Source organism: Macaca mulatta, chromosome 18 (genome assembly GCF_049350105.2).
Source record: "Macaca mulatta isolate MMU2019108-1 chromosome 18, T2T-MMU8v2.0, whole genome shotgun sequence".
NCBI classification, from domain to species: Eukaryota; Metazoa; Chordata; class Mammalia; order Primates; family Cercopithecidae; genus Macaca; species Macaca mulatta.
The window spans coordinates 68373485-68383909 of record NC_133423.1 but is presented as its reverse complement, the minus strand read 5'-3'; the positions used below and the strand labels follow the sequence as shown (position 1 = coordinate 68383909).

General features: G+C 45.9%; 1 protein-coding gene across 4 annotated transcripts in view; it reads left to right on the top strand.

Annotated features, from left to right (window-relative positions):
* Positions 1-4440: 4440 nt before the first annotated feature.
* The window catches only part of TTC39C (tetratricopeptide repeat domain 39C), a 119476-nt gene continuing 113491 nt past the window's right edge, over positions 4441-10425 (top strand). For 3 of the 4 annotated variants that reach the window (XM_077974997.1, XM_015121686.3, XM_077974994.1), the window contains exon 1: positions 4441-4712. Coding sequence is in view for 2 of the 4 variants with exons in the window: in XM_015121686.3 (XP_014977172.1) it covers positions 4546-4712 (167 nt within the window). In the remaining 2 variants the exon portion in view is untranslated. Of the gene's footprint in view, positions 4713-9516; positions 9946-10425 lie in introns of those variants that run through there. The other variant, XM_028837919.2, reaches the window with a different exon arrangement.

The following is a 10425-nucleotide window of genomic DNA, read 5'->3' as shown; positions in this document are numbered from 1 at the left end:
CCCATCCAGTTAGGCTACAGTTCACTATGTATGGAGAAATCTTCTAAAATATGTAAGGAGGCAGCTTTAGGCTAAGCAATTTAATAGGTTTTACATAGCAACCCTTGACCTGATTTGCCTTCTAGTTAAAGGTAGTTAATTAAATCTTACTTCACCTTCAGTAGAAGAGCTGAATGGGTAAAGCTAGCACCACATAAAAATAGTGATATTAATTTCCCTACTCTCCTCCTTCTTAGAATTTCAGACATTTTGGGAACCTGTATATATTCGACGTATAGTATGGATTTACAAAAAAGATGCACAAAGGCATGACTGTTGGCATCACCGAAAAATTAATACAACCAAAGTACACACAGTAAGGTTTTCTTGTGGTACTTTATTCTTCAAATGCATTTAAAGTATAATTCCAGGCCAGGCATGGGTGGCTCATGCCTGTAATCCCAGCTCTCTAAGAGGCCGAGGTGGGCGGAGCTCATGCCTGTAATCCCAGCTCTCTAAGAGGCCGAGGTGGGCGGATCACCTGAGCTCAGGAGTTTGAGACCAGCCTGGGCAACATATGTGAAACCCTATCTCTACAAAACATATGAAAATTAGCTGGGTGTGATGACACATGCCTGTAGTTCCAGCTACTCAGGAGGCTGAGGTGTGGGGATCACTTGAGCCTGGGAGGTCAAGGCTGCATTGAGCCATGATCTCGCCCCCGCATTCTAGCCTGGGTAGAGAACGAGACCCTGTCTCAAGAAAAAAAAGAATGTAATTCCAAAAATTCAAAACATGTTCAGGAAGACAAGGTAGGGTATGTTTGTTGATTGTCGCTCTTGCATCCATTCCCTACCTCTCTTTTCCTAATAGGTCTGGGATTTCCCAGCCAGGTAGTTTGGGTGAAATAGGTTCTACCCATCCAGGTCCTGGAGCAGACCTTGACTGGCTTAATCCAATTAGAGTGATCTGCCCCTCCTAGTCACACTAATTGGTGCAAGGATGGGCACCTGACTACAATCTCGCCAATTAAAGCCAGTGAGATTTAATTAGGGGATTTCAGTTAAGCTGTTAGAGAAGCAATGTCTTCCTGCTGGATGTAGCCAGCAAGCTTGTAGCTCTGGTAGCTTCCAAAAACCTTCTGGGACCAGGAGAGGCAGCCCTGTCTGAGAATAGAGCCATTAGACACCAAAGTGGCAAAGCTAAGAGGTGAAGAGGAGAAACTGGGTCCTGGTTAGTGTTGAAGCCAGGGATATAGCCTCATTTTGTAAAACTTCTCTACACCAATCAATACATTTGCCTTTCTGAGCCAGTTTGGGTCAGGTTTCTCTGTCATTTGCAACCACAACACCTTATTTCTAAAAATCTACCTTATAAAAAACAACACATGTCTAAAACTTCTTTTACTGATCATTTGAAATTAAAGTTTCATTTTCACAATGAAATCGAATGAAGAACCACAAAATACTGGCAACACCCACTGCAGAAAGGAAGTGGGTTATTTCCACCACTCACTGGCTTTTCTTTTCTCTTTTTTTCTCCCTTTTTGCCACTCTCTTTCTCTCAACTTCCAAAGGAAACACCTAGATAAATCCTATTTGGCTGAAGTCAAGTGCACTGCAGACTGCATTAGTTTTGCAGGAAGGTGCTGACAATCTCACAGTGTCAAGTGTATGGTGCCCTGGAGTGTTAGGAATCTAGATTTTCCTTCCTTTTGTAGGTAATTTGCACCATGACTTCTTAGATACCACTATCTGCCGTTATAACCTGTCATTTTTATCGAGTGGAGAAAACACAGCCTTAATTCTCCCTTGCAATGTGAACCCGGGGCAGGTGTCAATGCCAACTACAGCTGCCACAAGTATTACTAGTCCACGTGTTCTCTTCCTTCAGGATTTGGGGGCCCATCTTTAACCTTTTTGAATCTCTCATCACGGACAAATATTTTAAAATGTCCCTTCATGATGATGATGCTAATGTAACTGTTTTGGTACCTGATAAAATCCAATTTTGCACATATCTGGTATGTATTACGTGGTAGAGTTATCCCTCTATCTACGCCACCCCTCCCCTGCCTGTTGTGGGGTGCTGGGCAGTTGCATTGGACCTTGCCTTAATTGTTCAACAATTAAATTTCCCTGTCTGCACAATGGACTGTGTGAGGTTCTTGAGACAGAACTAGCCCCACAAACAGTGCTCTGACTTTGCTCACCCCTCCCCACATCCTCAGCTGCAGGGCCTCAAGTACAACCCATAAACATAGTGTCATCAATTCCTTGAAATTCTTTTTTTTTTTTTTTTCCTTCCCAGTAATAGGGACATATAGGACTGTGCTTGGCTGTCTTTCCCAGTTGGGGGAGTGCAGGCTATCTCCTATGTCTGATATTTTTCTCTTGGCTTCTCTCCCTTGTTGACTAGACTGCTTCAGGGATCTGGCAAATGGTTCCACAGATCCAAAGTTCCAGCAGTCTATAAGTGTATGTTGTCAGAGTGACCTCGGGCAGTGTGTGGCCAGGGGACCCCTCCATGCCAATGGCCTCATGTGGGCCTCAATGAGCAGTAGAGTCCCTAAGACCTGCGTTTGAGGGCCTTGCCCATCAACACACACACATACACACACACACACACACACATAAATTTATTAAAAATCATACGAGCACCTCTGTAACTTAGGATCTGGCATTCAGTGCTGCCTCAGTGGGGTGCATAACCCTCAACATCCATTATCGTGATTGATGCCATGGAGGCTCCAGGGAATGCTGCTTCTCATTTTTAGCTCAATGCCATGAAGGATAGTGACACTGCTGACGTTTGAGACTATGTTATGTTAACATAACTATGTTTATGTTAACTCCAAGAAAACCTAGATTTTTTTTAAAGGTCAGCTTGTCAAATCCTTCTCAGACAGCATGCATGCAGTGACTCCTGCATTACAACGTACTGTTTCCCAAGGATGAGAATCGTCCATTTTCTTGCTTCCGTCAGTGTTCCAGTTTGTGGTTCCAGATGTACTCAAGAATTAGCAAGGTTCTGCAACAGTTATAGATGACACTTAAGGAGTGGCAGTACTTCTTATTACTCTAAAATTTCTATTTATAAAAGTTGAAAATCCTGTATGGATTTAGATATTCTTATAAGGGATGGTACAATTTACAAAATAAGTAAAAGCAACTTATATGACAAAATTATTTTGCATTTTTCTGTAATAACTTATACTGGTCCCATGATAATGGATGACATAATGTTTAAAATTCATGAGTTATTTCTAAACCTGAGGATTGCTTTCATTTTAAAAAACAATTCTGTTATAAATGCTTCAGCAAAGTTTCTCCAAGTTGAAATTAATAAACTACACTCTAAAAACGACAGCGACTCAAGGAAGGTTGTTTAATTTGGCATTAGAACATAATCTTGATTGTAACACTACATTAAGGGATTTTGCTAAATTAGAGAAAAATAAATTTATGAAAAAACATGAAGATGATTTATGCATTGCTTGTCTCTAGAATATTAGGCATCCAGGTATCACCAGCCCATCATCAGAACAGTAAGACCTCTGTGATAGTAGTTAAATTCAGTCACTTTTGATGTTTTGCTGACATTTGGTCATATGAAAACCAAAGCTTTGAAAGAATAATTGGCAGTGTGACAACAGGATACACTTTAGCAGCTGAATTTATAACTTTTAAATATTTGGGCATATGGCATATAGGCCTCCATTTCCCCTCCTGCCCCATTGCGCAAATGGTGGTGGCGGGCTGGAGTGGGTGGTCCCTGGCTCCGAGGGGCTCTGCGTTGCAGTCCCGCAGCGCGGGGCTCAGGGTAGCGGCCCGGCAGGTGCCAGAGACCCCGCCCCCGCCGCCCACCTCCTCGGGAATTGGCTGCCCTGGTCCTAGGGGGCGGCCCCAGGGTCGGGATGAAGTCTCTGGTCGCGGGCGCGGGCTACGTGGGGTTTCAGTTACTCGTGGACAAAGCGCCGCGCGCTTGCATTGCGGCCCGGGCGGAGTTCCCCGTCCCCTTCCCTTCCCTTCCACACCCGCACGCTCGCTCTCCCTCCGCGCCTTGCCCTCCCCTCGACTCCCAGGTCCGGCCCCTTCGGGGGAGGGTGGGGGCGCTCGGGTCTCCGGGCCTCGCGTGCGTGTGTCCGAGCAGCCCTGGGCGGTGGGCGAGGGCGCGGCCTGGGGACCCGGGAGGGGCCGGGGCGCGGGGCTGCAGGAAGTGGAGGCGGCCGCCGCGCGGGGACCGGCTTGGCGGGGTGAGAGACACCCGGAAACGGATTCCGCTTCGGGGCCCGAGCGAGTCGGGTGCCTCCGAGGGCGCCTGAGGAGCGGGCGGGTGCTGCTGAGTAATCCCCGCGGCGGCGGCCGGACGCCCACCTCCCACGCCGCGCCGCAGCCGGGCCGCGGCTCCTCCCTCCACGGTCCTTCCCTCCCCTTCCCTCCCCCTTCTCCCCTCCCTCCCGGCTCCGCTTGGCTCCGGGCAGGTAGAGCCGGGCTCCGGGCGCGCGCGGGGCCGCAGCAGCTGCTCCCGACCTCGCCTCGGCCCAGCGCAGGGCCTCGCGCGCCCATGGCCGGCTCGGAGCAGCAGCGGCCGCGGCGGCGGGACGACAGAGACTCGGACGCGGCGGCGGCGGCGGCGGCGCCCCTGCAGGACGCGGAGCTGGCCCTGGCCGGCATCAACATGCTGCTCAACAACGGCTTCAGGGAGTCGGACCAGCTTTTCAAACAATACAGGTGACCCACGCGTCCCCGCTCCCCCAACCCGGCCGCGCGCACCTCGTGTCCGGCTCACGCGCCTGGATCTGCGGCCCCCGGGAGCCCCCTCCCCCTCCTGTCAGTCCCCGATTCCGGTCCCCAGGTCGCCTCCCGGGCAAGATCAGCCGGAGGGAATGCGCCTCTGCCACATCTCGTCGTCCACCCGCTACCCGCGGCTCCGTAGTCCTTTCCCTCCCGGGACCCCCCGCGCGCCCGCAATCTCCCCTCTCACTTTCTCCCAGCCTCGCCCTCCCAGAGACGTGCCCGGTGCCGGTCGGCTTCTCTCGGCAGGGCAGCTGGCTTTGGGACCGGATGAGATTTGAGGCAGCAGCGAGCCTGGGACCCGGGCTTGTCGTGACTCTGGCTCGCGTGCTGCCCCGGCAGCCTTTGTGACACGGAGCCCACCAGCTGCCTGCTCCTCGCGCATCGCATGGCTCTGCATCATTGTGCGGTTCCAGACGCTTTTATTGTTTGAAAACAGACACGCACAGTTGCTTTGCCGTGCAGGAATTTAAAAATTTCAGCCCAACTCTGCCCACTCATCTCTCTGCCTTGTCTTCTACAAACTCAGTCCTCAAAATGAGTTCCTGATGTCTTTCAAGCAGGCGTTATTTATTAAGAATTTTTCCAACGTAAAGGAAGGAAGAAAATGGAGGGATTTTTAAAAAGTATATGAGAATGGTAGGAAAACACGTGTGTTCAGTTAATTTTTTTATTTGTCTTTTAAAAAATAAAGCGAAAGAACTGAAACCTGGTAGTTTTCCTGTGGGGGTGGAAGGAACCTTCATTTCGTTGGGGACCTGGAGTGTGTGTTCTCGGGTTGAGGAAGCAAGTTTGTGATTTGCCGTCTGGATTGTTGACGAGCCTTAAGGATGTTGATTAGTAGCTTTCCCGAACACGTTTAAGGGCCACATGTTTCACACGTTGGAGACCCAAAGTGTAGTTTGGTTGGAATGAGAGGATCAATGTACAACTGTGACCGAGAGGCAGAGTCTGTAAAAATGAGAATGCCTAAAGTCTCTAGACCTCAAAGAATGATGGTTTCTACCCAGCAGAGCTTCCACCTTCTTAATGGCAAAGCAAATATCTCACAACTGTGAACTTTTCACTAAAGACCTTTCACTTTTAAATCAGTGATTTTTCCCCCTTTGGTCTGAAAGTAGAAACAACTTCGCTTTACTTAGAACATTTCATTTTTAAAGCATACAAGTCTGGGTTCAAGATGAAGTTTCATCAAAGGCTGTTGATGGGGGATTTAAAGGGTTTACTTGTCACACAATTTCTCTTTGGTAGTTTTTAAGAAGCCCTCAGGAAAAAAGGTATGAATATTTCCTGTACTGTGCTATGATTCCTTTTTTAGACTACCAGTTTGTGTTGTATGAGAGGTTGGAGAGAGTTGTAGAGTCAAATTTACTCTTTTTAGTTGATGATTTAGGTACTTGCATATTTCAGTACTTATGGCTTTGAAGTCTCCTGTGATGTTTATTTTAATGGTCTTTTTTTCCCCTTCCTTTTCTGCATTAGTAGGCTAAAATACTACCTTTACATTGAAAGCATGGAATTTTTGCTTTATCTAGAAAATTTTATGCACTGTTAATAGAAGGCAGTATATGAGTGGTTGGAAAACTCTCCCACAGCACCAGCAGAGAGATGCCCCTTCAGAGATATTTCTCTGTAGGTGAGTGCGTTGGAGGTGCCCAGGAAATATTTACATTGTATAGCTAGGTGCTGTCTGCTTGTATTTTGAAATGGGAACTGAAGATAAAGAAGGGAAAAAAACTGTAGTACCTCTTTTCTGCCAAGCACAGTGCTAGACACATTCCCTTATATATCCTCACTATTCTCATGACAACAAAAGAGTGAGGTGTATCTTATCGTGACAGTTTTATAACGAGGCTCATGAGACTTAGTTTTCAGGACACAAACACTATAGTTCTATATCAAGGACTCTTTTCATTTTACCATTCTGCCTCCCTCACTAAATTTATAATAATTTGTCATCTGCTCTGCGACCTTGTTTTAAAAAGCCTTTTTTAGAGATGATGGGAGGGAAAAAGACAGAGGTAGACAAAGATGGTATCATCCTATCAGTTTTCCTTGGCTCCGTCTGATTTGTTTGTGGTGTGGACAATCATTGCGTTCTTCCTACCTCCCAAAAGGTGCTTCTGATGTATGTTTTGGAAAGCACAGTTGCGTACAGGTGTGATCATGGACAAGAGTCCTGCAACCTGGGTTCCAGTCTTACTTTTGCCACTTTTGTGGCTGCTGACTTTGGTTTCTCAAAATTTGCTTCCTTACCTGTAAAATAGGAGTAACAATAAGAGTACCCACATTATTGTGTGGTGGTTACAATTAAAAGAAATAATCCATGGCCCCTGGCTAAGTGTAAGCACTCAATAAACTCTAGCTAGCTTCTGTAAGTGGTGCCGTCCCCACTAGTATTGTGCTTGCTTCTTCACAGTGTAGTTCGAGTACAAGACACAATGTCCTGTGTGCAGGTGGCTTTTCTATTTAAAGTTCATCTTATGTATTACGTATGAAGGATTTAAGATTCTGTTATACATTGGGAAACTTCCCTTTCTGTTCCAAAGTCAAATGGCCTGCTGAAGGCTCAGCAGTGACTTGGTAAGTGTTTAAGGAGCACACTGCTGGCTCATTTTATCTACATAAGAGGGATGGGCAAATTACCCTCTCTGTCTCCTTTTTTAATGATTGTTTATCACAGGGGGGACACCCTTCCTCTACTAGTAAACCTTCCAGAGTCTTACTTTTACACTTTAACAGTGGAAACATATTTTATATCTAGTGTAACAATATTTTTTATTAAAGCAAGAAGATCATTTTCTCATGCCACCTTACTAGAATGGTGAAAGTTTATCAACTGCTGCCTAATGAGAAATGGTTACTTTGTAGAAACAGATTATCGTGAAGGCCACTCTGAATTCGTGGCAAGTCTGGATTGTATAATTCATATATTAGGCATATAGGAATTAGAAATATATGCACAGTAGAAGCCTTATTTTGGAATATAGGACAGCTCCCTGGTTGGGATTTGAAACTGTAGCTGCCTTTTTGTTGGAACTATAGTAATAATGTAGCAACAAACTGCCCTTTGGTGGTGCTGAGCCACCATTATGCACTTTGAGGTGTTTTCCCAGAGGTCAGGATAGATTTGTCCTGCTGGAGGGCGCTCCTGCTTTGAACCCAAGTCCATATGTTTTTAAGTTCGTGATCTTGACCACCTGAAGTCAAGTTCCTGATCTTGGTCTTAGTGCCCAGTGCGCTAGTCTATCAGCAGTCACTGCCCCTTCACACACACACACTCATTCCCTTCCTCCCTCGCTGTTTGCATATGTGACATGCACTCAGACCTTCAGTTGCTCAGGCACATAAGATAGGCTGTGGGTTAGGTGCCAAAGACACATGCTAGATGTTTCGATGCTGCAGTGTAGGCGTAGGTAAAGCTGATGGTGATAGGGAGGCTGGGAGACATAACCATTGTCCCCTGGAGCCTGTAGAAGAAAAGAGAAGCAGCGTCTAACCCAGCCTGAAGGACAGTTTTGTGGAGGAAGTGATGCCTGAGCTTTATGATGGGGTAGAAGTGAATCAGTTGAATGAGGAGTTGGGAGGGGCGGGGCAAGGGGAAAAGGAGAATGTGAGAGGTGGTGAGGTTTAAATGGAAACCTAGGAGAGGAAACAACAGAAAAACCCACGTGGAGACATGAAATGACATTGGGAAAAGAGTGGTCAGAACTGCACGCTCACCAGTATTACTAGGCCATCACATAGGATGGCTTGTTCTACACTTATTTTCTTCCTACCGCTGGTCAGTCCGTGTTTCCCATGGTCGGTGCTTTTCTCAGGGTTACTTTGCTACTAGGTGTCTCGTCAACTCACTTTTCACCATGACCATCGTCCACAGCGTGGCTGTCACAGCCATAATTCACTCTTGGCTCCTTGGGACTTCAGGATCCTAATGTCGCCACCTTTTTTTCTCTTTATGGCTTGAAATGTTACTTTTTAACAGAGGACTGGCAGAAATGAACCACATGGAGGCCTGAGGAGCGTGAGATGTTCGGAGCTTCTGATCCAAATGAGCTTCGCAGTTCTTATTTCTGCTGGCCTGATGCTGAGCCTGCCTCCTCCCCGCTTGAGGTTACCAGCCCATCTCCCGCTTTAACTCTTGGCATTCTTTTTGATCCTAAGACTTCTGCAGTTTTTACCTCTGCCAGGGCTACTACCAGTTTCTGGCTGTAGATATTATTAAAGAGTCCTACTTAGTCATTGTCAACTAAAATAGGAAACATATATGGTTAGTATGAGTGTTTATGGGTACATAGTTGCTATGAATTGTGACACTTTCTTTTCCGTTTTAAACTATAAAATGGCAAACGTATTAAAATACAAAGCAAGAAAAATTTATGGTAAGTAACGTGAGTGTGCGTAAAATGAATGTGTGGACCCTAAATTATTTAACACAGTTTTTGGCACATACGACAAAGCCATATGAGAAAGCCATAGGATCTGTGTGACTCATTTTGTGAGCATGTTGATTGCAGAGCCAGTGTTATACAGATGGTTCCATATAATCCAGGAGTGGGTAAACTATGGCCTGTGGGCCAATTCTAGCCTGACACCGGTTTTTGTAAATACGTTCTGAGACACAGCCACGCTCATTTGGTTATGTGTGGTCTGTGGCTGCTTGTGCACTACACCTGCAGAGTAGCGTCAGAGACCATATGGCATGCAAAGCCTAAAATACCTCCTCTCTGGCCTTTTACAGAAAGAGCTTTTTGACTTCTGAGAAAACCTTGGTGCTTCCTGGAAAAACTCAAAGGCACTTGTAAGAGATGTTGAGTCAGCAGGCCTCTGAGCCTCTTATCTGCCTCAAACCATGTCAGATTCTCGGGAGGACAGGAAGGACTTGCAGGCTGCCCATGTTTTCTAGACAGTTCGGCGGCTCACAGATGAGAATGTGTCTCTGCCTTGCTCCTGGAGACAATAGGAGAGTCCACAGATGCAGACATGTAAGAAAAGGAGAAGCAATGAAAAGCAGAAATGGTTTAAGGGAACTGGCGGGAAAGACAGGAAGCTCATCTGTCGACGTTTTCCATCCTCTTCAACTCAGTGGTGTGTTGGAAAAAGGCATCTTTTTCCCCCCAACTGTTACACTGTCTGAAAAGGTCCTAATTAAATATTCATTAAAGATTCATTTGGCTTAATTGAGATTCCTTTTAAAATGCAACTGCCTGTAGAATAATAGGATAGTTTGGAGGAAATTATCAGGAAAAAAATACCTGTGCTGTAGTGTATGTAAGTCTCTGTAAGTGTGTACAAGTGTACCCTTGTACAAATACACAAAGCAAAAGATGCGAGCCTTTAAAAGAATGTGTTCTCTTAAGTCACAGATGTAGTTATCCGTCAGTATCCATGGGGGATTGATTCCAGGACCCCCGGTGGATACCAAAATCTGTGGATGCTCAAATCCCTGATAGAAAATGGCACAGTATTTGTGTATCACCTACACACATCCTCCCATATACCTGAAATCATCTAGTAACTTTTAATACCTAATATCATGTAAACGCTATGTAGATAGTTGTTATACTGTGTTGGTTAGGGAATAGTGACAAGGGAAAAAGTCTGCACATTTAGTACTAATGCAACGTTTTTTTCCCAAGTATGCTTGATC